A 27,301-nucleotide genomic window follows, 5' to 3' on the forward strand; every position below is an offset into this window, starting at 1 on the left:
TCCTGTGATCAGTGGTGTGATTAGGCTGGATGTTGTTGAGTGGTGATTATCTAGTGAGGGCACCGTCATCTCTGTTACAAAGAAATGGCTGGGGAGGGAAGATTCGCATGAGACATCAATATGCATTTATACAAAATACCTCAGGGCATCCTTGCAACCAACAGGCTATAAGTTAATAGAGCTTTTTCTCTAAGTCAGTGGAAGGAAACACGCTTGCATTAAATCTATGTCATAAAGTGAACCTTAGTGTTAGCAGTTTTCTTTCAGCTAATGCATTTAGCAACACTAAGGTATGAACTTAATCGCTGAGCTATTCAGGAGGTATCAAGCACAGACATTAAATAGGATTATGCAACAGCCGTCTGCTCTTGCTAATTAAAATGTGGAAAACAGCCAGTATCAAATCATTTTGTTTAGACAATTCGTGGCTGGTTTAGTTACTTCAGCAGGTACTGCAGAGGTTTACACAATTTGGTAAGACTTTTATGATTTCACAATGACCTGTGTCATTCTAATATATAGATTTTAAGTACAGCCAATATCATTTTTCCCAAAAGGAACTTCAATTTTTTTTATCAAATTAGGATTTTTATTAATTAATTGGCATTTTATTTTTTATTTTGGAAAATATATTCTTAGGCCTGCACTCTGTAAATGATATTCACCAGTAGATTCACCTACCAATTTCACCTACATTTCAATTACATTATGGGCAAGCTGTGCGTTTAGAAGACTGTTATTTAGTTAAAAAAAAAAAAAAAAATTGAGCTATGATTTTGCTTTTAAATGGACTCACATGAATCCTATAGGTTTTTCTTTCTAACAGTCCCTTCTACCAACAGAATTCACTTTTGCAAGGCTGAGTTATATTAATGAGTTATACCAACGCGCTTCACATGTGTCCAGCAGGCAAGATCCTGTCCAGAAAAAGGCTCATTCAAACCTGTAGCCTCTCCCTTGTGACCCACCGCTTTGCGGCAGGGAGGGAGCTGCAGTCTGGGTGAATTGTTCTGGCAGTTTGTGTCCTGTAACCCTCTTTCCCAAGTGCCCCAGCACACACCCCTGCCCCGACAACACCACCGAAAGTTCACCCCTTGCGTGCACACACCGCACGCAGCCCCTGCTAAATGCCATGGACCCGTGGGAATGTGGGTGTCCGCAACGTGGTACGGGGACCACCTTCCTTTATGTTTTTTTTGTCGAACGTTCTCCCGCCACCTTAGGTGACTGCAGGTGTGTCCCCCGTTGCAGGGTGCACGTGCTCAGCAGCACACCCAGCAGCCGTAAGTCTAGATGTTTTAGATCAGGGAACCCCTCGGCACGCGTGTGCCACAGCTCTTTGCCAGTGCATCCAGTGAAAAGCTGAATATAAGGAGAGGATGGTGGATACCTCAGTCCCCCTCCACCATGGAGGTAGGCCATGCCTGAGTTGTTTCTCCATAGCAAAGGGCTGGGAAAGCACACCTGTGTTCTACAGCATGTAGGTACAGCTCATGTGGGCCACTGCAGCCAAAAGGTTGGGCATCACTTTGTTGCTGCTTGAGAGCTCAGTAGGTGCCATCTCTCAGGGACTTGTCAGGTAAATAAAATCCCCAAAAAAGCCATAGTGCAAAAATATATGTGATCATAGGCAGGGTTATGGTGACTACTGTGCTAACTTCAGTGGCCAGTGTAATAGGCCTGGCAGATCTGTTCTTCTCACGGTCATTTTGTTGGGCCCTGAGTTCCTCGTTCCTCTGAAGAAACTATCCATAGTAATTAGTTTTCTGTCAGACATACCACCCTTTGTCTACCTCAGCATTCAACCAGGCTAAGTAGGTTTGTATATTCATTAGACACGTCAGTGAAATGGTCAGCAGGAACACAGCTTCAAAAATAAAACTTATGTCGTCACCATTACAGCCTAGAGTCAATGTCTGCTACAGATTAAGACAACTCCTGCCGCTGTTAGGCTTGTATCTGCCCTACTATCCATAGGTGGTTTTGCATCCTCTTCACATTTGGAGTTACCATTATCAACCCAAGTATTAAAAACTTTTTAAATGAAATCTTGAATTTCACTGCACAGTTCTGTGGCAGAGTCAATTCAGTGACAAATCTGCAGCCCCTAAAAGGAAGTAAAAGGAAGCTGGATTTCTTGAAACTTAGGAGTTAGAAGAAAAGATGGTTTGAATAACCCTTCTAACAAAACAAGCTGGTTTTTAAGCAACATAGATTCAGTAGAGAGTCTTAAAATCAATGAGCAGAAAGCTTTAATAACTTCCCCAACCACTGTTTTCCTCCTTGCATGAAAATGACTCATTAAAAGGACACATCAAATTGCTCTCCATGTCTGTGAAAGTGAACACCAACTCAATTGGAGAATTTGCTAAACTATTACATTGAATGTGATATATAACAAGAGGGCTAGGAAGCTGCTACATTAACATATGGGAGATGTTAAGAGAAAAACACAAATGTTGATGTAAGAATGGGGAGGAAATTTGAAATTGCAATTATGCTTTAGATTTTTTGAAACAAACGTTGCAGTTTGTAAAACAGAAGGAAGCCTAGTTTGGTAGTTCATGCTCCAAATTTTCAGTATAATTTTAATGTATGTATACAGAATGTTTGGTTTCGCGCTTTTGGTTTGTTTAGGTTTTGTTCTAGTATTTTTGCCCACTGTTCTACACAGAGCACTCATTACATTCATCTATCAACTCAGCTGTTGTGGGAAACAGAACCACATTTTTAGGCCCATATATAGATACAGAGTAAGGCTTGACGTTTACATTCAGTGATTATAGACTGTTAAATATAGAGGTTTCACAGCAAAGAAGTCCTTCAAATTATCATATTAATCACAGAAAATAACAAAATAACTTCTACCAATCCTATTGTAGTCAAACCCCTAACAGGTCCAAGAGTGAGAAAACTGGGCTGTAAAAGGAAGAAAAATCTGCCTCTCTCACAAAATCACAAAGTCCCAAAACCACAATGGTCTTTTTTTTTTTTGTCTGAAAAGGGAAGTCCCACCGTGCTTGTGCTTGAGGCATGGGTAGGAGCATGACAAGCACATCCAGGAATGCTGTTACTTGACAGTCCAATGCTATCAGAGAACGCACATAAAACTGCATGCATGGTGCTTCTCTGTCCTTTAAAAAACTGTCGTCTAAATCATCTAGCAGTGGATCAAGCTGAAGTTTCACTTTCTCAAGCCCCATATATGTTTCCCCTTCAAGCATGCAGAACTCACACAACACCATTTATTTGAAAGAACCACAAAATACTCATATTGCTCCACAAACTAACAGGAAGAGCATCCCCTAGAGTCTGCTCCAACAGACTGCAGAAGTCTGGAGACTTCTCCAGCCCTCCTCCTTGCCACCTACCCTCTTGGGGACTTCTGTTTCAGGCTTTTGGTCAGGGAGAGGTGGGTGAGCTCCCAAGGACCTGAAGACAGCTGTGATCGATAGGAAATTGTGCAAGGGCGTCTCCTCTTGAGAGCACTGAAAGAGTGTATTTATGGACATTATTTCACACTCCATTAGAAAGGTGTAAACTTTGTGAAACTCAGCGCACTTATTCCTTATTAATATGTCTAGCTGAAAGCAGCAGTTGAATCAATGTTTTAACCAAACAGGCTGGTTACTCTGTTAATTAAGGGGAGTCAAACACTTAGCCTATCAATAAGAGTTGTCTCAGACAATTCAATAGAAGATCTCATTTTCATAAGGAATCCAGGTGGAAGACTCTGCATGCTTCTCTGTTTCAGGAAAGAATCTAGTAATACTGCATTAAATATATATATATATATAGTTATTGTTTGAAGCAAATATTTCATTAATTTGACCTATCTGTGATAACATTTTTTGTGACATAATAATACCAGTGAATTTTACGACTTGCTGAGGGAGGCATGTTGCTATCAGAATGTGTCCTGAATATGTTCAGCTAGTTCAGCTCAAAGGAAACAATGGAGCTTATAGACGCAGTAAGCTACCATTCCAATTGGCAAGGTTCCCGTTACAAATATTCCTTCCTTTGAATATGTCTTGCCATCCAAGTCCTACATGATGCATATAATTTAAGCGTTCGCCTTAACGAATCACAAATGGAGAGCAGTGTCTACAAGGGAATTTCAGGGGAGGCGAGGGTTGGATCCTGTGTTACACTGAGCATCTCCAGAGGAGGCAGTGGGAGTAGAGGCCCTGATCCAGAGACTCTTGGAGGGAATATGACCATAGAAAGCTTTGGATCTAGCCCAGAGAGAACACAGCACCTCTCTAGCAGTATTCAGCTACTAGCAGGATAAAACCTCAGCTAAGTGTATATAAAAAGTGTATATAAAGTGGCCTTTATGCCATTTTTGACATTTAAGGGTAGTCCTGCAGAGCTTGACAAGCCGAGATTTGTCTGATTTAAGAGTGTGGCGTGGGACCCTAAATTACTAAAAATAAAATGTGTATTGTTATATATTGCTACTATATGTTTTCTACAGTTTGTATATGAGAAAGTATGATTAAAAGTCGATGAGAGACTGTTTATAAATTTTGATTGCTTCATAATTTTAACTCTGAGCAACATTTTTATCATAATTATAGGCTTTCTTAAAGCATTTATGCAGATTGTTTTATTCAAAAGGGGTTTATTCCATATAAACTCCACTCTTTTATCTCTCCATAAAATCAGTGTGTGAATTCCCAGCAACCACAACTCCACTAGACAGTCATCACATTAGTGATATAGCAGAGATATTTTCAAACAAGGCAACGTTCCTCTGATACTCTGAATATTACTTTCCGCTTTCCCATCCCAGTGAGTGCCATGGTGGTAAGTGGTAATAAAAATCCTTAGCACATTTGTTACCTCTTTTTCTCTCTTTATAAGTACTAGCAAGTTCATCCTCATAATTCCTCTGTGATGTTCCTGTGTGTTATGGTAGCCAGTGTATCTATGGTTCAGTGGAGGCTTGGGGAGATAAAGTCAGTTATCTCATGTCTTCATCTGGGGGAGATTTAAATCCAGGGCTTTAGATGCAGAGCTTCTGTTCATTTCAGTGAGAGTCTTGTGTCTAAATATCCTGGATCCCTACAAATGCTGAAGTCTAAAGGACTTACCCAAGGACCTCAGGCTGTTTCTCAATCATTGTTAACATTTAGTTGATTGCACTTTTTCATTGCGTGTGAACTGCTTTTGTGGTCTGCAGCGGGGAGTGAATCCATGGCTCCCAGTTCAGATCGGCTCACACGTACATTGCCTGTGAGGAGAGGGCTCTGGAGAGCAAACCGCCCTCTCTCCTTCCTCCAGGTTTCCTCACAAAGGATATGAGATGTCCATCCCAGCCAAAAGCCCGGGATTTCTGCAGTGGGGACAACCCGGGCGTCAGGACACTTGGGTGAAGCTTGAGGCAATAAATTGATAGCACAGGTGGACCTAATGTAACCGAAAAGCAATTTAACTCACTGGGTGAACCAGTGGCAGTCCTGGTAATACAAGTGAGGAGCCCAGCTCCCCAGGCAGAGGAGCTGAAAGGTTCAAATAGCAGTCACTGTCTCAGCAAGCTATGCCTCATTACGATCTTCTCATCCTGATGATCTGAGAAGGCAGTTCTCCAGCACTGGAACATCAATGGAGTTAATAGAATTAAATATATACCCTCTATTTGCATGTACAGCTAGGGCATCAAAGGGACAATGTTCTATCACCTCCCCCATGAAATACAAATATATAATGTTAAACGTATATAAAATATGTGCCAACATTTTTGCCATTGCAGAAGAAGTCTGACCTCTTGGTACATGTGCTTGGATGCTCAGAAAGAAGCTGTCTTCTTAAAGCTGTAACACGTTCTGGTGGGCTCATGACAGGGATGACAGCATCTAAACGCTTCATTCCTCAATGAGAAGTGTTAGTTTACCTCAGTCTCTTTGGTAAGCCACAAGGCCTGATGCTAAGCCACGCTCCATTTTACAGCACTACCTTCAGTTTTAATGATTTCCTCAAATGACTGGATCGTGGTGCCATGGGATGACCTGACCCCCACCCTGTACTTTCTACTCACAAGCCACTTGAAAAACTGATTCGCACCTCAGTCTTGGAATGTATATTCTTCACTTGAACAGTGTGGTTCAGCTTTCAGACCCTATTCAAAGGGAAGACAAATCTAAGTCCTACCAAAAAAAAAAAAAAAAAAAAAAATGCTAGGAAAACAATTAAATTACTATCTGCTGCTCTGAAATGAAATAAGAGAATCAACACGAACAGTGTAAGTGCTGCGTTCTGTGCAGCAATGCAATTAGATTTCACCTGTTGATTTTTATAGCATGCAGCCTTTGTGTTACAGGTCTTGTAGCTTCCCTCTGATTTCACCCCAGTGTAGCTCGGGCATAATTCCACCACAGTCACGGGAACTGAGGCCATGGAAGACAGGATTTTAGCCATATCTGTGGTTCCTATCTACAGCACTAACCCCCTTTAATCCTTAAACAGTAAAATCATTGACATCGTTATTTCCGTTTCTCATGTTATTTTAGTCATTTTTCCAGATCTATCATTGGCATTTGTGCCACAATATTTCCACCCTGAAAGCATACTAATATTAATGTTTGAAGTACAGGAATAAATATAAGTGAAGTGCCCGGATTTCTGATGACACTGCAGTTAGCGAGGGTGCAGATCTGTATTTCAGGGCAATTTTGGGACAGTCAGATTGTCACTGGACTTAATTGCAAGACTTAATAAAAGCGCTGCGTTTCAGGAAACAATATTTATCTATGTCAATTATATTCTGACTTCTGAAGTTCAGAACTGCTTCATGGCAGAATGCTGGAAAAGGGACAGCTATGTCTATGTTGGAAAGTGATAAAATACAAATACACTGGTAAAAAAGCAATCACGTTAGAGGTAACAGAATGTCCATTTTCAGGTGGCAAGAGGAGTTTTTTAATATCTACCAAGGTGCCGTGGTTTGAGCTCAGAGGGCAACTGAGCAATATCAATAAATATTTTTACCATATTTGTTGGCGGGTTTCTTGTTTGCAAATAAGGGCCAGGGGTTTACCAGAGCCTTTCTTCGCAGGCAAATGGGCTGGCTCACAGCTCCAGGCAATTTTTCTGCCTGAGGGGATGGAATAGAGTGTCCACGGCTCCACTCGAGAGCCAGGGAGCGGCGGCAGAGCCAGCCCGGGTGTTTTCACAAGCTGCTGCTCACCGAAGTGGCAGCTACAACTGCCTTCGAACAACTCGGAGGCAATTGCTCCAGAATAAAACCTGATTTCTTCTTCGACGATTTTACCCGATGCTAGGCTGTAGTTGGCGTTGGCAAGGCGTGGAAGAGAGCTTATCTCGGGGCTGTGACTGGTGGCCCGAGGAGCCCCCAGAAACCTCAGCCTGGAGCCCTCTAGGCACCGCTGGGCGCTTTTTTACATATTTTTAAAAATCGGGGCGGGGGGGGGGGGGGGGGGGGGGAGGTTCTGAAGCAGCAACTCGCGGGTCTGTCCCGACAGCAGCGTGTCGGCTGTGCTGACCCAAGAGCCCTGGCAAAGGCTGGGGGGGGCTCCGAGCCCCGATCCGAAAGCCCCGGGGTGCGTTTTGCCGCCCGCCGCCCCCAGAGAAAGGGGGGGGGGGGACACGACACCTGCCCCCAGCACCGGCCGAGGGGTCTGCGGGCACCCCCCCCACACACACACACACTCCCCCTGTTTCCTGAGCACCTCAGGCAGGGTTAGCTGGGGTCTCAAGGTGTTGGTCGTCGTTGTGCCAAAGCAAAGGGTTGCGAGCCCCTGCAAAACAACACGCAAACGGAAACCTGCAAAGAGGAAAACGCTGTGATCAGGCAGCAAGAGCTTTCGGGCTTTGGGGGGGAGGGAGGGAGGGGGGAAATGGGGGGGGGCGGGAGGAGAGTTCAGATCAAATGGTACTTAAGGATAGCAGACAGTAGTAACTGCATATGATCAATAATCGTCCCGTGCGCATTCCTCTACTCATTTAACATCAGCTGGAGGGGTGCAAATGTTGCAACTGAGTACTCGACAAGGAAATCAGCTGAGCGTGTGTTTAACCTGTGGTTAATTATTAATATGAACAAATCTTCTCACTCAAATGTTTCATTTAATCACCTCATGTCGATTTGTTTAGGAAGCTACATGCTGAGCTTCCAAAACGATAATGTGGGTGCAGATTTATTCTAGGGAATTTGATACCATCCATATAATATCATTCGTGTGATGAATTATCATCTTTTCTCTTCTTGCTTCATTCTAGCCAGCTGAAGCAACGAACAATTTTTGGTATAAATATTTATGACAGTTTTTAAATGTTCAAAGGAAATTTGTCAGGGAGGTCCCTCAAAACACGGGGGGAAAAATCACATCTTGGTGAAGCTACGAGTCTTGGAAATACGAGCTCAAAAAAGAAAAGCAGCTCATATTTCGAATACTAACTTCAGAAGAAACTAACCGTGACTAGTATTTGTTCCTGCCACCGCTCCTGATCTCTTGCCATGTCCTCGGAGGGGACCTGCCACCCTTTGCAGTGGCACTACCACCTCCCTGCACTGTCCCTCGCTCATCCGACAGAGTCTGTGCTTCTGCAGCTGCCTCCTCCCTTCCTCCCTTCCTCCCTTCCTCCCTTCCTCCCTTCCTCCCTTCCTCCCTGCCTTCCTTCTCCTGCCTTCCTGCCTTCCCTCCTTCATTTTCCTTCCTTCCTTCCTTCCTTCCTTCCTTCCTTCCTTCCTTCCTTCCTTCCTTCCTTCCTTCCTTCCTTCCTTCCTTCCTTCCTTCCTTCCTTCCTTCCTTCCTTCCTTCCTTCCTTCCTTCCTTCCTTCCTTCCTTCCTTCCTTCCTTCCTTCCTTCCTTCATTTTCCTTCCTTCCTTCCTTCCTTCCTTCCTTCCTTCCTTCCTTCCTTCCTTCCTTCCTTCCTTCCTTCCTTCCTTCCTTCCTTCCTTCCTTCCTTCCTTCCTTCCTTCCTTCCTTCCTTCCTTCCTTCCTTCCTTCCTCCCTCCCTCCCTCCCTCCCTCCCTCCCTTCCTCCCTCCCTCCCTCCCTTCCTTTTTCTTCCTTGCTTCCTGCCTTCCCTCCTGCCTGCCTTCCAGCACTTCAGATTTGGAAGAGCAACGGCGAGTTGAGGAAATGAAGAGCCCTGGTTTTTCAGTATATACGGCAATCAGCCCCTTTCAATGAGCCATCATATTTGTCCTTAATTTCGACTTTCCCAAGCCCTGTTCTCATATTCTACTGTTTGAAATGTAGGAAGATTTAGCATAATTTGGAGGTCAGATTTCTAAATAAGCCTACTTTAAATAACAAGCCCACACGGGAGATTGTCAGTATATCTATTTTGTATACAGTTTACACACTGGCACCGCTTTTTAAAACCCTATATGTGGGTTAAAACTCAATTTTACAACCCCCATTTATATGAGATGTAGGTTTGACATCTGTTTGCCAGAGTGTTTTGCACTTAGCCTAACACCCACTATTAAATGACAAAATTGTGGCAGGCTGTCAAAGCCAGCTGACTGACAGCTGCTCTACTTTACAAAAAAGCCCCATTCAAATATTTGCAGGGTTTGAAGCTTTCTGTAACGCTGTCGCCATTCTCCCCGTTATTTAGCATGTAAAATACAAGTCAAAGTTTTAAAGCTGCTTTCCAAAATGTTGCCATTTTTCCATATAAAAAGAGCGAGCGGTGGTTGCTGGCGGGGATCCAGCGCCAAACGCATTGGATGGGTATTTCGCTGGGTCCCCGCGTTCCTCCTATCTGCAGAAACCCGATAAAACTGTCATTTAGCAGCGTTTCTTAATATTGCAGCTAATTAGAGCCGGCGTGTTATTGAAGTGAGAGCAAAAATCCACTTAAAAGAGAGGGGAGGGGAAAAAAAAAAAAAAAAAAAAAAAAGGGAGTGGAGGGGGGGGGGAGCTAAAATGTTTCCGCGCAGGCGGAGGAGCGCGGCCGGGCACGGCGCGCAGCGAGACCCCCCCGGGGAACCGGCCGGGCCCCGGGGAAGGGACACGGAGCGCACCCTTGCACCCCCGGTGCCGCACCCCTTCTGCCCCCACCTCCGGGGGGTGCCCCTGGGCGTTCGCCAGCCCCGGGCGAAGGACGGCGCTGCTGGGGGGCGAGCGCTGTGCCTTGGGCGGGGTGGCTCCTTCTTCCAGCCCCACTGGTGGGGATATAACATTTAATTCATGTCGTTAATACGCGCCCGCCCGTTCCCCTGCTCCCCCTCCAAACGCGAATACGAGTCCGTCAACGGCAACGGTGGTTTAAACTCAAAAGCCAACTGCTTTTTATTCCAACATCTCTAATGATTGTATGTGGCTGAGCAACGCAAAATAGCTGGCGAGGTAACCTCTGCATACTAAGAAGTCTTTGCAGCAATTGCTGGGGTTTATTTGAACCTCGGGTGCTTCCCGCAGCCTCTGCGAGACAAGCAGGGCTCTAGCTGTCAAGCGAATCGGAGGTTAATGTTTGGGGGGGGGGGGGGGGGGGGGGCAGGGGAAGTATTTCTTAATTTATTTTTTGAATGAGGACCAGATGCACACACCCCCCCACTCCCGTAAAAGAAGGCGGCACTCCGGCCGTGGGAAGGCGGCCGTCACCAGTGTCCGTCCCAAACGCTCTGGCCCCGGCACGGCTGGTCCCCACGACCAGCCGGCAGCAGCAAAACCATCCTCCTTGTGCCCCCCTCCCTCCCTCCCCGGCACACACCTCCCTCCCCCCGGCACCCACGGGCAGGCACCCACCCCTCGCACAGCCGGAGCGGAACAGAAAACGGGTTACTCTCAGCTTTACCTGGAAATCTTTAGCTGATTTGTGTCCATTTTAATAACCTCTATCGACTGTCTTTCCTACAGCGGTTGTCACGTTGATAGAAAGGGACTAGAAAAGAGTATCGGGGCGGGGGGGGGGGGGGGGGGGGGGGATGCTGTTGAGGATTGCAGGAGCAAAACTAAGGGCGCTGTCTAAGAAAGGAGAGATTATGGCAGTGAGCGGTACAGGGAGGAGAAGGTGCGGACCCTCCGCAGCGATCCCGGGTGGAGAAGGGGGCGGCTGCCAAAGCCCGGCTCCATCCCGGGGGGAAGCGAGGGGAGGCAGGGAGAGAGGGGCAGGGAGAGGAAGGGGGGGGGGGGGGGCGCTCGGAACCTCCCGGGGAAATCCAAGTTTATTGTCAACAAAGGAGGGTCTGGCCGGGCTCGGAGCCTCCGCCGTCCCGAGCTGGCGGGGAGCGGCGGGGTGGGGAGGGGGGGACGGGAGCGGGGGGACGGCGGGGGGGACCCCGCGGAGGTCACGGCGCCGCACAGGTACGGGGAGCAGCACCTGGGGGTGGCTCTTCCCTTCCCGGAGGCATCTCCCCCGGAGAGAGGGGCAGGGGCGAGCGGCCCAGCGGGGGCCCGGAGGGAGAAAGGCGAGGTTAGAGGAGAAAGTGCGTGTGAGAGAGGGAAAGGGGAAGAGAAAGAGGAGGAAGGCTCCGGGCTCCACCTCCCCGCTCGGCGCGGCGCTCCAGCTGCTCTCAAACCAACTGCTCAATTCTATTCACTGCCGCGACGGAACAAAAAAGTGGCTATTTATTAGAATACTTGTTTGGTATTGTTCGGTGCCACACAAAAGGCGTTTCATTATGTTGGGGTGGGGAGAAAAAGCCCCTCTTTCTTTTTTTTTTTTTTTTTTCCCTTTCCTTTTCTTTCTTTTTTTTTTTTTTTTTCCTTTTCTCTCCAGACCGAAACAATAACTTGAAATTGTCTTTAAAGTCTTTTCTATCAATAATAAATTTCATTTTCTTCTCTCTCGCCCGCTCTCCCTCTCTCCCCCTCTCCCTTGCGGGGTGTGCGTGTGCGTGTGTGTGTGTGTGTGTGTGTGTGTGTGAGGGAGAGAGAGAGCGAGCGAGCGAGAGAGCGCGGCTGGTGAGTGTGCGTGTCGCCGGGCACTCGTGGCTCGGGCACAGCCGCCTGGGAGCTGCGGCTGGGCGAGGGGCGAGGAGGAGGAGGAGGAGGAGGAGGAGGAGGAGAAGCCGCAGGCGGAAGGCTCGCCGGCCCCGCCGCACCCGTCCGGGTCGCGCTGCCCTGCGCCTGCCCGAGCACGGCCGGAGGAAGGTGTGAGCTAGGCTAGAGGAGAGGGAAAAAAAAAAAAAAAAAACAAAACAACAACAACAACAAAAAAAACAACAACAACAACAACCAAACCAACAACAAACAAACAATCCAAAAGCAAACAAAATAATAATAATTAATAATCATAATAATAAGGCTGCCCCTTGAGCTGATATGTTGGGAGGAGGCTGGAGCTGGAAGAGCAACTGTAAGTGTGCCTCTATAACTTTTGAGGGGGTCTTCACCCTGTCTTGGGAAGGGAGGAGGGGAAGCCGGCGAGGGGAGGGCTTCCGAGTTACTTTTGCTGCAAGGAGGGAAGAGCCGTTTGCAATCACTGGGTTATCGGCTGTGACACGGATTGGGGGGGGGGGGGGGGGGGTGGTGGAAGAAGAGAGGGAGAGAGGGGGGGTGACAGTGTTTTGGGCTGTCCCCCTCCGCCTTCCCGGGGCAGACGCCTCAGTGGGTTTTGAGGCGGGGGAGGGAAGCGGCGGCCGGGGCCGGGGGCTGCGGGCGGGCCGGGGCGGGGAGGGCGCCGGGGGCGGCGGGGGCCCGGCGCTGCCTTCCGAGCGCCGCGGTCGCCCCGCTTACACGTTCCAAAATTAACATGTCGGTGCGCGGGTGCCATTTAGTGAAAGGTGTCTCGGGCAAAGAATCAATTTCGCCGTGACTGACCGACGGGCTTGGCTGTATTAATACTGCCAAAAAAAAAAAAAAAAAAAAAAAAAAAAAAAGGGGAAATCAATAGGCATAGCAGCCTTCAGCTATTACAACTAATGCCTGCTTAATCTCTGCCCCTCGGAGCGAGCATTCACATGGGCTCTTAGCATTGTTAATGCGGCCGAGCGGAGCCCGGCTCCATCTTCCCAGGGAGCGAGGGATCCCCGGATCCCGTCCCCTGTGAAGGTGACAGCTTGCCGGGACCTTCCGACGGGGAGGCTGTGCCCAGCCTCTCCAAGCGGAGTCCCGGCGAAAAGAAACTCCCGGGGATTAGGGCTACCCGGGGCGGTCCGACCCGGGGGTCTTACCCTCCCTCCCCAGCTCCAAGGTGGTTGTACAGCTTCCCCCTTTCGCCATAAAGTATCGGGATGTTTAAAAAGTGGAATGGATTTTTTCCTCTCTTATTTGCCGGTGGTGTTTGAGGTCGATCAACAGGCAATGGAGCAAGGCTGTGCATCTATCGATCAGGGAGGGGACGGGTTTTGGCTGAATCTCTTTTCAGAAACAGGTGTTTAAACATGATAGCGGCTCCAGTCAATTAACCCATTAAAAACCCGTTTTATCGCATTGATTCCCGCAGGCTGCCATAAAGGGTTGTGGTTTGAAAGCCTCTTTGTTAAGGGGGGGGTGGGCGTATATGGGTGGATGGATGGATGGATGGATGGGGGGGGGGGGGGGGAAAGGATGCAAATTGTCCCCAAATGTACAGTATCGAGCAGTCAGAAAGATGCCAAACTACCGGGGATAACGTTCGTCCTTCCCACCAAGCCAGGCTGCCCCGGCACCTCAGCGCGCCCCGGCTCCGCGGAGGGAGCCGAGGGGCGGCCGCCCGCCCCACTCCCCCCCCACCCCGTGCCCGCCGTGGGCCGCCCGGCTGCGCAGCCCCGCTCGCAACAGTTGACACAACCCCCTCGGGAAAGGGGGCTCCCGTGGCGGGGGCAGGGAGACACCCCACCCCTACCCCCCCCACCCCCGGGGAGGAGGGGTCGGGCCGGGGGCGGGGGCTGCAGCCCTGAACAGGCTGCGGGGCGGGGGGGGGGGCTGGGGGTGCAACTGAACGGTAGCCCTAGAAAGTTGCAAGCGCTGTTTGAACAGGCTGCCCACCCTTCCACCCCCCAACACCCCCCACCCCAGCACCTTTTTCAGGTTTGGCAGTGAGAGCGCTAGAAAAGATGGATTTGCTACAGGCGTCAGTAGCTGGGCTGTTATCCCGCCCTACGGTGACTTCCAGGGAATCCGTGTAAGGAGAAGGTGAAGTCTCAGTCAGGGGTCTGGTGAAAAACAGATCTGTGAAAATCGTCCCTCTTCCAAAAGGCACATAAGCGCTGGGTCCCGGCTCCGGCCAAGCAACCGGGATCTCCGGTCGCTGGGAAGGAAACTTTTTTTTTTTTTTTTTTTTTTTTCTTCTCTCCTCACTTCCCGGGGGTTGGTTATCCGCCTTCCCATGGCCAGAGTGCTGCACTGGATGGAGCAAGAGGATCATGTATTTCCTCTGGTACCTTTAATTTCCAGACTAGCGGTCTGAGATTGTTTAGATGTTTCTAGTTTTCCCCTTGTTTGCTGTTTTCTGAAGTAAGCATTGGATGCGACTGAAAAGGTTTGAAATCGTGTCAAAGTGATGTTTTAATCTCATTGAAAAGTGTATTAAAGGAGAAGATGTAATTTGTGTGGGATGTTTCGATGAAAGGAGAGATTGGAGTGGATGATACTTTCGCTCTCCTGTGAACCTCATGTCATGTTTATATTGAAGCTTGTGTAGCTAATCTAATTTGCAATAACAGGATGGCCTGCAAGAAAGAAGCTTCTATATGATTTAATTTCTTTCTTTCTTCGTTTATTTTTTACACAAATTCATTCTGACTTGCCCTGAATGATGCCTCGGCAATTTGGGGATAATTGGCGGGGATGCAAACCAGAAATGTTTCCTTTATGCTGTCCTAAACCTCACTTCTCCAAGCGATGCGCCGCAGACACAAACAGCCAGGTTGCCCTGCTGTAAATGGGATGCCGCACTTTGGCTTACGAAGCTTTTTTTTTTTTTTTTTTTTTTTTTTTTTTTTCCCCGTGACTGACATTTCAACAGCGCAATTTTAAAGATTAACTTCGTAATAACTCCTCTGTCAGTATCAGTCCAAAGAGCTCCGCGTCCCCGCAGCTCTTCATTTTCCTTTAAAAGTTTACCGTTACAAAATTATACTTTCAAAATATTCTCCTTATGGTAGAAAGTAAATTGCTGGGAGATATTTTTTTGTCTACAGGGGCTCTCGGTTAACACATCTTGTAAAAAGTAAGAAGTCTGGCCATCCCTTTAGATGGAAAACCCGAACCCTAAAAAATAAGAGAGTTCAAATCCTCATCTCCCGCGAGATGTTTTGCCTTAGCACATATTCACGGCATGTGCCTTAATAATAATTTTAAAAATATATATATAAAAAATCTGAACAGACTTGAAAATTACAACTTTTGTGTAATGTAAAAAGGTGTATTCAGCCTGTTAATTACAGGGGATTGTGTCATTGGAATGTTATCAATGACCCGTTTAATTTTACTGTAATTACTGACAAAATAAGACAAGGATAGAGCACAATACAGGATATTCCTCTTTCGGAACAACATTGCGCTGGAAGTCGTGCTAATACGTAACATAAACAAACATTTTAGAAAATGCTCCTGGCTGGCGAAACTTCGTTAAGACCCGATTCTGCTTTCTCTACCCACTGGTAACTCCCACCGGGCTAAGGATCGGGCCCGTTTCAAGGCGAGGGGGCACCCAGCGCATCTTGCGAGGGGGAGGAGGGAGGGAGGAAGGAAATCTCTTCTTAGGCGGGGGCTGCCCGTCCCGCCGTCCCACCGAGGTGTCCCCCGCCGTTTGTCCCGCAGTGCCGGCCCCGGGAGCCGTGCTGGCGGGGTGACACCCCCCCCCCCCCCCCGGGCACAGCCGGCCCCCCCACCGCCAACCGGGCCCCGATGTCGCCTTGGGGCGGCCGGCGGCTGCCGCGGGGATCAAACGGGCGGGAGATCGATGCTGCTTCTTTTGGGCGCAACGAAAACATAAAGCTCATTTTCAAAGCCGGTAAAAACTCGAAAGGAAGAAGCGAAAACAAAAAGGCTGGGATATTGAAACTCTTCGGAAAGGGGCGATTTAGCGATACTGGGGAGCCGGGGGGGGGGGGGGGGGCGATGCAGAATTCCTTTAGAAAAATGGCTCCGGCCGTCCTTTTCTCTGACACAATAAATAAATAAATGGAAATACCTACGGGGAGCAGCCGGACGCTTTGATTTTGCCCAGAGCAGGCTGGCCCTGAGCGCAGCCCTGTGCTCCCCGTCGCGCCCCCTCCCCAGCGCCCGCTCCCCGAGTGGGGCCGGCTCTCGGGCGCGGGGGGCACCTGCCTGTCCTCACTAAAACTTCAGAAACCTCCCGGCCCCGTCCCGTCCCCTCCCTCGGTGTTCCCCCGCCGTGCCCCCCCGCCGTTTTCCCGGGGGGCACCCCCTCAGGACAGAGTCTCAGCGTCGGTAACCAGGGCTGCCCCTTTCCCCGCGTGTTCCCAGCGCGGCGGTGGGCGACCCGTCGGTTGAGGGCGGGGTGGGGGGGGGGACGACAGGAGGTAAGAAATACAGGGATAACGGCCTGGGAGCCGAGCTGCCCCCCCCGCCCCTCTCCGAGCCGCCCCGGGGAGCCGCAGCGAGGTCCCGCAGAGGGGCCGCTGCTCGGGTCGCGCTATGTCGCGACAGCCCCGGGCTGGCCGGGAGCGGGGCGCGGCGGGGCGGCGGCAGGACAGCCCTTACCCTCCTCACGCTTCCCGTTGGTTGGCACGGCTCTCCCGGGCGAAGGAGGGGGAGACATTTCTCGTCAGGGGATTTTAGCCCTTTCCTCCCCACCACCCCCCTTTCCTTTTTCCCCCCTTCCCTTTCATTCATAAACCTGGTGGCTATAGACGCAGCTTGAATATTGACGTCTCTTCCCCCAACCGCTCCTCCGTTAACCCAATTACAGAATTCATCAAGAACTGTGTTGAATTATCTCTTTCCATACAGTATCAGCATTAGCCTAATTAAAAGCTATAATGTCTGATATAATGATTAAATCGTTAGCTCTGCTGTAGGGAAGCAATATTTTGTTTTCCCTTCAATTAGAAGCTGATTGAGGTTTTCAGAGCAGGTCAGCTGTGAAATTTGAATTATATGTGTGAGTACCGTTCACAGGGTGAGCCCCTACTCGAAAGCTCCAGAGATTCTCCAAACGCTTTTACCCAGCAAGCTGGGAAAAGACAACAAAACGCACAGAGAAGCCTGTAGCTGATTTGGGACTGGGGCTGTAGGTTCCCCCGGAACAGTTGTTAGTGCTGGAAAAGAAAGCGGGACTTTATTCAGGCGCCTTTTTTCCCTCCAGCCCATCCCCGCCTGGGCAACTGTCCGTGTTCAAAACCGTCAGCCCCGAGTCGCCAAGTCACGGAGGCAGGAAGGGGCTTCCCCCGCCCCCCGTCCCTTGCCTGCCTTCCTTGCTCCTTCCCGGTTCCTCGCCTTGGCCCGGGCCCCGACGGAGCGGTTCGCGTTTCGCGCTGGCCCGGCGGGTTTTGCAGCAAAGGGCCAGAGGAGATCCAAGCGATTCCCCCCCCCTCCCACCCCTACGCACACACACCCACACACACACCCCGCGTGTCCCACGGGGCTGGCGAGGGATCAGCCATCATCTTCCCCCCCCCAGCACCGCCCCCCTCCCACGGGCATCTCGCCGCGGGGAAGCCTGGAGCTCGCCGGCCCCGGCCCGTGGCGAGGGAGTCACGGCGGCAGCCAGCAGACGGCGATCGCCGCCCGCTCCGGGGCTCCCGCCTCGGCCCCGCCGCCCCTCCGCCCCCTCCTCGGCCCCGGGGGGGGGGGGGGGGGCGCAGTGCCGGCGACCCCCGCCCCGAGGGGGCGGCCCTCCCGCCGCAGCCGGTACCGGGGGGAGGCGCCACCCGCCGAGGCGCGTCCCGCGGCGTGGCGTGGACGCGGACTCGAGGCGGGGGGAGAGGTGGCCCCGGGGGGAGGCACTCGTCGCTCCAGCCGGCCTGCGAGCGGGCCACGCCGGCTCCTGGCCCCTACGGGGGCCCGTGGGGGAGGGGGGCGGCCAGGGCCGCTGCCGCACCTTTAGCCCTCCCCGGCCCCGCTCCCAGCTCAGGATCTCCCCCCCCCCCCCGCCTCCCCTTTGGCTTCCCTGCAGCGTTCACCCACGCATACACCCCTTCCCCCCACCCACCCCCGCCGGGTCCCCCCTCATCCCCACTACCACCCGACTCCTGGCTGTTTGCAGCTCCATTTTGCTCCGGGGGGAAGTCCAAGGGCCTCTTATCTCTGGGTGCAGCCTCCCCCCCTGCACCACCACTCTCTCCCCCCTCCCCCCCCCCCCGCAGACCACTCCTGTCTTGTCGCCTCTGTCAACCAACACTCGCAAAACTGCTTTTGACCTCGTCCGGGTCCCGCGAGTCGGGGTCTGCACCACCCTCACCACGGAAGAAATGTCCCTGTTTGGCTCCCGAGCTGCTGGTTTTTAACCCCCACCCGCACCCCCTTTCCTTTCCCTCTCCCGTCGATGCCCTCTGGCCGCCGGGGCGCGGGGTGCACCTGGGGCAGAAGCAAGGGGCCTCACGCCGACAGCATTTTCTCACCCCCCCCACCACCCCCCCCCACCGGTCCCCGTTCGCATTTACCCACGCTAAAGGACCGTGATCACGGCAGTTTGACTGCTTTTAGGAGAGGGAGGGGACGCTCGGTGTTTATTTGCCGGCGGGGGGGCGGGGGGGAGAAGAGGGGGAACCCCCCACGGAGAAAAAGCCCCGGAGGGGGGCAGCTCCCGTGGGGGTGCGAGCGAAGGGCTGCCCCCGCAGCGGCACAGGGTCAGCCTCGGCCGCGGTTTCCCTGAGGGGGCCGGGGGGGGGGGGGTGGGGAAGCAGAGGTGTAGTCCCCATTCACAGGGATGAGAGTGTGCTCCCACGGGGTCCACCGGCTGGCAGGTAAAGGTTGTCCCACACCGATTTGTCCCATCTATTTGTCAGGAGGCCTTCAGGTACCTTTATATCAAATTTCAGGGAGAAATACCGCTAGGGCTTTGGGTGGATAATGTGCAAACCATGTCATTTCTCTCACGGTTTTTACTCCTAGTATCTTCGTTTGGCCATCCAAGTGGAAATTCGCCTTTCTGCAATAACCTTCTCTCCCCTTCCCCGCCTCTCCTACCCCAACCAATTGTATTTTTAATACATCATTTAGCAATCACGGCGGCCTCACTTGCTTTGCCCCTGCAGATGTGGCAACCCATCAGCTCGGGAAAATACCAGCAGGAGCAGTGCGGGCGCAATCCCGCACCACCTCCCCTCCCCTCTTTGCACCCTTAGGGCTGACTGGAAGGGAACAGAGCCCCCCCGCTCCCCCCCAAAGCATCCCCCACCCGAGCAAACAGCAACACCCTGGCAGAGCCTAAAGGGCCCAGAAGCAGGCCAAGCCCTCAGCCAGCAGAAACGGAGAGGTGCTTTTCTCTCCTCAGCAACGCCAGGTTATTGTGATGAGATCACTATTTCATGACGAGTTGTTGGAAATGGGGGGGGGGGGGGGTGTTGGAAAAAAAAAGTCTAATCTTAGCCCCGTGCTTAAGGCTGGTGCTCTGTGCATGGTGTGCGCTCCTCCTGCAGAAAACTTCTGGAGGTAATAGCAGTGGTTGGGGGAGCTGCGGCGTGATTCCAGCCTTGGATGGCCACTAGCGTCAGGGAAATGAACGCTCCCAGACGGAGAAAAGAGCTGGGGTGCCCCGTGTCCCCTTCCCCCCCTGCCGAAAGGCGCCGGGGGTGGCGGTTTGTGCGTGGGCATTTGTGCGAGGGAGCAGCCAGCATTCCGGTGGCTGCAGGTGAAGGTTGTGGCGCGGGTGTCGGTGTGGATCGGTTCCTCCCCCTCTATAAAATAACGATGATCAGGCTCACAGGACAGCCAAAAGATAGCCTTTTAATATTTTCAGGTTAAAAAAAAAAAAAAAAAAGCCGTATGCCCGTACTTTTTACACCTATAACATGTTTCCGTGTACCTTCGTTAGGCTGAGATGCTTTTAACTCCCCCGGGGACTAAGTGCGTAACGACCGCGTCCAACCCCCGCCTTGCGCCCGGGTTTAGGCCTGGGAGCAGTTTTAACGCTGGGGAGAGCCGTCTGCGCCCCCCCCCCCCCCCCCCAGCCCCCCATCCCGCCTCCCGAAAGCTCCAGAACGGGCGCAGTCCTGGGGAAGAGCCGTATTCCGGTACCGCTCGCACCGCTGCGGCACCGACGGGGCGGGGGGTGCCTGCCGGGCTCGGGGGGCGCCTCAGCCTCCCCAAATACCGCCCCGCCGCCGTCGAAGCGCCGGCCGCTCCCGGGGCAGCCCTGCCTGCAGTGGGGCTGGGGGGGGGGGGGGGGAACACACCGACCCCCCTTTCCCACCTTCCTGGGGGCGCGCCGTGACCCCAACCTCCTGTGTGTGTGTGTGTGTGTGTGCGTGTGTGTGTGTGCGTGTGCGCGCGTGTGTGTGCGTCTTCCCCCCCCCCCCCCCCTTCAGCCTCCACCGGGCGCGGCGCGCCCCGCCGGACGTCACAGCTCAGCGCGCGCCATGCAAATCGCCGCCCGCCGGCGCGCCCCCATTGGCCGCCGCCAGGCGATTTAAGGCGGGCTCCGCGCGCCCTGTATGGCTGCAGCGCCGCTCGCCCGCGCGCCCGCCGGCTCCTCCTCTCCCGCCCCGGCCCGGCCCGGCCCGCCCGGGCCGCGGGAGGGAGACCACCGCCAGCAAATTACCGTGCCCCGGCTCCGCTTGTTTTGGTTGGGTTCTTCCCCCCCCACCCCCCTCCCTCCCTCCCTCCCTCTCCCCCCCCCGATCCTCCTCCCGCTTTTTTTCCTTTTTTTTTTTTTTTTTTTAATTAACGTTTAAATACTTTTTTTTTTTTTTTTTTTTTTTTTTCTTGTTGCCTCCTTTTTGCGTGGCGGTGGGTTCTCCTCTCTCTTCTGCTCCGTTCACCTGCGATCAGCGGATGCAAGTCACACACGCTCCCTCCCTCCCTCCCTCTCTCCCTCCCTCTCTCTCTCCAAGTTAGCAAAGAACAAAAAAAAAAAAAAAAAAAAAAAAAAAAATAGCTCCGTTAAGGATAAGAGCGGGAGCGGAGGGGTGTGCGCGCGTGTGCCGGGGAGCGCCGGGAGCGGAGGACACCGCCGACGGCTCCGCACACTCCTCCCTCCGCGCCAAGTGAAGCAGCAAGTTTGCCGTGCACCTGTTTGAGCAGCTCGAATCCCCGCCGCCGCCGAGCCCCGAAAGTGATTTGCAAAAAAAAAAAGGGAGAAAGTTTTTCGCCGGCGGGGTCGCCGATCGCTCTCCTCACGGTTTTCTTCTCCTCCTCCTCCTCTTTTTTTTTTTTTTTTTTTTTTTTTTTTTCGTGGTGGTTTGGTTTTTGTTTTTTTGTTTTTCTTTTTTGTTTTTTTTGTTTTTTTTTTTCTCCCCCCTCGCACGGCGGTCGCTACCGAGGTACTAACGGGTTTTGCCTCGCTCGCTCCCCGTCCTCCCGGGCTCCTCTATGTTTGATTCTTTTTTCACGCCTGGCGCCGGTGGAAAATAAAAAAGCTACTTGAATGTACAGCATGATGATGGAGACGGACTTGCACTCCCCCGGCGGAGCCCAGGCCCCCACGAACCTCTCGGGGCAGACCGGAGCGGGAGGCGGCGGCGGCGGCGGCGGCGGCGGCGGCGGCGGCGGGGGGAACAAAGCGAACCAGGACCGGGTCAAGAGACCCATGAACGCCTTCATGGTGTGGTCGCGGGGCCAGCGGCGGAAGATGGCCCAGGAGAACCCCAAAATGCACAACTCGGAGATCAGCAAGCGCCTGGGGGCCGAGTGGAAAGTCATGTCAGAGGCCGAGAAGAGACCGTTCATCGACGAGGCGAAGCGGCTGCGGGCGCTGCACATGAAGGAGCACCCGGATTATAAATACCGGCCCCGGCGGAAGACCAAGACCCTGCTCAAGAAGGACAAGTACTCGCTGGCCGGGGGGCTGCTGAGCGCCGGCTCGGCCGGGGGGGGCCCGGCCGGCGTCGGCGTGGGGATGGGCGTCGGTGTGAGCCCCGGCGGCGTCGGGCAGCGGCTGGAGAGCCCCGGCGGCACGGCCAGCGGCGGCTACGCGCACATGAACGGCTGGGCCAACGGCGCCTACCCGGGCTCGGTGGCGGCGGCGGCGGCGGCGGCGGCGATGATGCAGGAGGCGCAGCTCGCCTACAGCCAGCACCCGGGCAGCGGGGGGCACCCGCACCACCCGCACCCCCACCACCCGCACCACCCGCACAACCCGCAGCCCATGCACCGCTACGACATGGGCGCCCTGCAGTACAGCCCCATCTCCAACTCGCAGGGCTACATGAGCGCCTCGCCCTCGGGCTACGGCGCCCTGCCCTACGGCTCCCAGCCCCACCAGAACTCGGCGGCGGCGGCGGCGGCGGCGGCGGCGGCGGCGGCCGCCTCCTCGGGGGCGCTGGGCGCCCTGGGCTCGCTGGTGAAGTCGGAGCCCAGCGTGAGCCCGCCCGTCACCTCGCACTCGCGGGCCCCGTGCCCCGGGGACCTGCGGGAGATGATCAGCATGTACTTACCGGCGGGGGAAGGCGGGGATCCGGCGGCCGCCGCCGCCCAGAGCCGGCTCCACTCCCTGCCCCAGCACTACCAGAGCGCCAGCACGGGGGTCAACGGCACCGTCCCCTTGACGCATATCTGAGCCCCCGCCGGCAGCGCCGCCGGGAGCGGCGGCGGCGGGCGCGACCGCGGCCACCGGCCCCGGCCCCGGCTCGGCCACCGGCCCCGGCTCGGCCAACGTCCCCGGTCACGGCTCGGCCACCGGCCCCGGCTCGGCCACCGGCCCCGGCCCCGGCTCGGCCACCGGCCCCGGCTCGGCCACCGGCCCCGGCCCCGGCTCGGCCACCGGCCCCGGTCACGGTTCGGCCACCGGCACCGGCTACGGCCCCGCCGCTGCCACCGCACGCTCAGCCCCCGGCCGCCCGCCGCGCCCCGGCCCCGCGTCGCTCCTGCCCCGCTCCCGGGAACCCCCCAACCCCCTTCTTATTTTTGCCTCTTGCTCCCCTTCCCTCCCGCCCTCCCCCGCCTCTCTCCCCCCCCCCCCTTTTTTTTTTTTTCTTTTTTCTTTCTTCCTTCCTTTTTGTACAGAAATGTTTTGATGTTCTTGTAATAATAATAATAAATAATAATAATAATAACGAGAGAGAAAAAAAGGTAACGGTTGCTTTACTTACCTTTTTTTTTTTTTTTTTTTTAGAAGGACTAGTTTATGAAACTAGTTTTAGACTGAACTTTTGTGTTTTATCGAGACTTTTTGTACAGTATTTATCATTCACCCAAGAGACATAGAGCGTTTATTTGCAAAAGAGAGAGAGAGAGAGAGAGAGAGAGAGAGAGAGAGAGAAAGCAAAAAAAAAAAAAAAAAGAAAAAAAAAAAAACTGACGGCGAAAAGACAAAAAATATCAATAATAACCACACAAAGTTGTAGGCGATGCCAACTTTTATACCGCGCGGAACCGCTACGATTTCAGTCACGGATCGCTTCTTTCGAAGTCTTTTTATTGCCTAATTAACTCGAAGTTGATGGGGAAACAGTTCTCATTTATTACTCATGTACTAAGGCAAATCCAAAACAACACTTAAAAGTTTTTTGTAGATGTTTTCGCGCTTTGTTTTTTTCTTTTGTTTTGTTTGTTTTTCTTTTTGTTGTTATTTGATTATTTATAAAACTTTTTTTTTTTTTTGACACTGTAATGTTTTGTTGTTTTTTGTTTTGGTTTGGTTTGTTTTTTTTCCCTGGGTTTTGTAAAACTTTATTGTATCCGGCTATTTTTTGTTTGTTTGTTTGTTTTCTCTTTGATTTTGTTTTCTTTTTGTATCATTTCTTGTAAATGCATTGTGAAATAATTTTTATTTAGGAGTTACGAGGGAATTCAGATTGTGTATATAGTTTACTAAAAAGCCTTTCTGCTAAACAGGAATCCTAAGGACGCGTTCGATTTTGAGTTAAATAAATTTCAAAGCGGAAAAAGTCAACTGTTTTTTTTTTTAAAAAAAAAAAAACAAAAAACAAAAACAAAAAACAAAACAAAACGGAGAACGTAGTAATGTTGACCATGGTATGCCTGGAAATACAGCAGGTAAACCTAGGCGGTGGGGAGGAAGTTTTAAAGCGGAGCGGCAAAGAGAACGAAGCGCAATCCCGCGGTACGTGTCGATGTCTCCTACTCGGTATCAGTCAGGAGGGGGGAAGGTAGATCGCTTTTAATTCTCGTTCCGTCTTGCGAGGGAAGGCGACTCGCTGCCCGGCTCTTCCCGGCCGCCAACGCTCCTTGGGCGGATTTGAGGGCCGGGCTGGCGGGCCGGGACCCTGCCCGGGGCCGCAGCTTCCCCCCTGCCTCCCTTTTTGCCCCCCGCTTGGCCGGGAGTCCCCGCCGGCCCGGGGGGGGGGGGGCACCGACCTCGCCGGGGGACGGACAGACGGACGGACGCGGAGGCACCTGCGAGCGCGCCACTTCCCCTCTAATTAACGCCCTGAAAAGCGAAAACGCTTCGGTTGGAGCGTCCCGAAAAAAAAAAACAAAACAAAACAAAACAAAACAAAACGACCTCTAAACCCCAAGCCCGAAAAGCAGCCCCGTCCCTGCCGGGCATCCCGGGGGGCGAGTGGGGAGCGGCGGGGTCCCACGCTCCCACCCCGCGCCAACTCGGGCGGCCAGTTTCAGCCACCGGTGCGGAAGCTCTGCGGCAAAACGACGCGTGTCTGTTCGTTGCAGAATGTTGTTCAATGCTTTGAAATTTAATTTGAGTTTGTTTTTTTTTTTTTTTCGCCCCCCCTTAGCTGGGGATCGGTACCTTTCGGTATGCTGGAATTAAAAGTTTGCTGTAAACTTCGTCTGATAGTAATAACAGCATTGAGCGTTGTATTTAAATATCCTACTGTGACAAATATATATTTTTTTCAATTAGTCAGAACTGCTTAAACAAAAGGAAAAAAAATACTTTTAACTTTCAGGGCAGTGTTGTCGGTCGCAGCAGGCTGTAGGGCTTTTAAAACCATCTTTTAGCGCTGGCGAATGAGTGCTTCTTCCCTCCGCGAGTGAAGTGTTAGCTGGATAATGAGGAGCGGTTTCGGTCCGTGTTAGAGATTGCACTTTACCTATAATGCTGACATGTCAATTGACATATATAACTCTTCGGAGTAATTTTGGTAATTTTGTTTAAATCACTCATTCGTTAAAGAGAACGCAAAATTTTCATGGAAGCTGTCTATCGATTTCAAACCAAAATTTTCTTTCCCCCTTCTCTTTCTTTTTTTTTTTTTTTTTTTTTTTTAAAAAAAAAAAATCCAAAACCAAAACAACTATTTGAGCCTTTACTAAAGCGAGGTGTGTGCGGGTTCAGACAGTCGGCAGCCCAGTTTTGGAAATGCTCAGCGTACAAACGGCGCACACAGAAAGCAGGAGCCTGTGAGAAACCTTCTGTGGCTTGGGTTACCTCCAGCCAAGCACGGTCCTGTATGTAATTTAATATATTAATAGGCGTACCTTTAAATATGCAGAATAAGCTGAGTACCTGTTGAACTGTTTCTTGAAACGCGTTATCCATCATGCGGATACGTACTCACACATATCTATACACACTATAGACAGCATCATGACCGAAGAGAAGCGTGTGTGTCTGTGTGTGTGTACGTGTGCACATGCAGGCGCATATACATCTGATGCAACCTTGTTACGTGCCTTTTCTTTAAGGGTCATAGCTATTGAAAATCACATTTACTGACAATGCGGAAGAGAAAAATCCCGGCGAGACGATCCGGTAGCGCTGAACGCGACTGATGGAACAAGCGGGTTGGGGCGGGCAAGGGAGAAAAGCAAATAAACATCTGTACGCGTCCAAACAACAGAAATACTAGGGGAAGTGCTTAAAAGAGAAATATTACGGCTCTCTAAATGAGTTCCTTTTAACGAGTCTTCCCTCCTCCCCCCACAATTTAGCGGCTCGATGGCGTTATGCCTAGAATAATAGGAATACCTGCACTTTCAACACAAGGGGATTAAACAGACCCAATCTCGGCTATATTCAAATAAGCTTCGAATATTCTCAGCCCGCCTTTCAAAGAAATACAGTCCCCTCTGCGAATGGCCACCCTGCCCCCCCCCTCAAAAAAAACCAAAACAAACAAAAAAAAAAACCAACCCCCCAAGCACCGTAAGGGTAGAATTTTTTGCTGTTCGTGGTTTACTGGTTTGGATGTTTAGTTTAATTTGAGTTAAACTTCACGTTTGGGTATACAAACAAAGTTAAAACAACTTCGCTACGGAGGCAAGATGGGCTTAGGTACAGTAAAATAATTCGGTCTTCGGGCTTTTTACTTTGCGGGTTATATATAAGAGAGTAATTGAATATGCAAAACTAAGAATAGGTTTAAGCGATTTATGATTTAAGTACATTATATCTAAAATTGTATGAAATGTTCCTCCTATAACATGATTGACAGAGCTATTAAAATCACCTATGTGGAAGAATTAAATAATAAAAAAAAAAAAGTCATATCTTTTTCAGTAAAAGGAAGGAAAATCCAGTGAGTGAGGAGAAGGGGAGCGGGGCGGAGGTGCCCTCTCTACAGAATTAGGCTGCGTGTAGCTTGGGGAGGTTGGGGTCAGGGTGTGCCCCCCCCCTTCCCGGTCACCGCTCTGCCGGCGGGTCCCTCTGTCCCGGGCGGGGGGCGGCAGCGGAGGGGACAGGAGGACAGGAGTCACAGTGCGATAACAGGTTCGATCCGCTCCAAACTTCGAGCCGAAACGCAAACTGGGCCTAAACTCCCAGCTCTTTTCCCAACGATTCTCCTTTTTTTTTTTTTTTTTTTTTCCCCTTTTTTTTTTTTTTTTTTTTTTTCCCCTCCTTCCCCACCTCCCTCCTTTTGCCGTGCGTGGCTCGCTGAGCTCGTAGGAGTGGCGCTGGGCCCTGGGGAAAAGCCTTTTCCTCCAGCTCCACTCCTCCGCGCCTTCAACCGGAGTCACACCGCAGCAAGTCGGGGGGGGGGGGGGTGGGGGGGGGGGTGGGGAGCACCGATGGGACCCCTCCGGGCCTCTGGGAGCAACGGAGCCGGGGGAGGGGGGGAAGCACATGAAATTGTCCATGAAGATAAAAAGTGGAACGGCTCTAGAAATCTGCGCAGGAGGCCGTGAGGTCGCAGCCCCAATGCGCTCGGGGGTTGGGGGGGCCACAGCGGGGCAAGAAGCCCCCCGAGATGCCCCGTGGCGGGGCTGGAGGGGGGGTGGGGAGGATCCTCCCTCCCAGCTGCGCCACATGCAGGCAGCAGCAGGCCGGAGGCACCTGAACGCCTGACGCGGTTACAGCACTTTATTATCATGCGTAAACTGCGACGGAAGGGGGGGGGGGGGGGAAAAAATCTATTAAAAAAAAAAAAAAAATCCCACGCACAACACCACCCCCCACAGCCGAA

The 27,301-nt window shown here is 52.0% G+C and overlaps 1 protein-coding gene and 1 long non-coding RNA gene across 3 annotated transcripts in view; both read left to right on the forward strand.

Moving 5' to 3' along the window:
* Positions 1 to 12,149: 12,149 nt before the first annotated feature.
* Positions 12,150 to 27,301, forward strand: part of LOC122154744 — a 56,378-nt gene continuing 41,226 nt past the window's right edge. For both annotated transcript variants that reach the window (XR_006166811.1, XR_006166810.1), the window contains exon 1: positions 12,150 to 12,279. This is a non-coding gene — a long non-coding RNA (uncharacterized LOC122154744). The remainder of the gene's footprint in view (positions 12,280 to 27,301) is intronic.
* SOX1 (SRY-box transcription factor 1) lies at positions 20,744 to 22,591 on the forward strand. Its single transcript, XM_032997182.2, has one exon. It carries the CDS (start codon positions 21,400 to 21,402, stop codon positions 22,528 to 22,530), a length of 1,131 nt encoding a protein of 376 aa, XP_032853073.2. The 5' UTR covers positions 20,744 to 21,399; the 3' UTR covers positions 22,531 to 22,591.

Source organism: Tyto alba, unplaced genomic scaffold, assembly GCF_018691265.1.
Source record: "Tyto alba isolate M040663 unplaced genomic scaffold, T.alba_DEE_v4.0 Super-Scaffold_45, whole genome shotgun sequence".
NCBI lineage: Eukaryota > Metazoa > Chordata > Aves > Strigiformes > Tytonidae > Tyto > Tyto alba.

What these genes read in the sequence shown, in the direction of transcription:
- SOX1 (XM_032997182.2), top strand. Translation starts at nt 21,400, where the DNA reads ATGTACAGCATGATGATGGAGACGGACTTGCACTCCCCCGGCGGAGCC.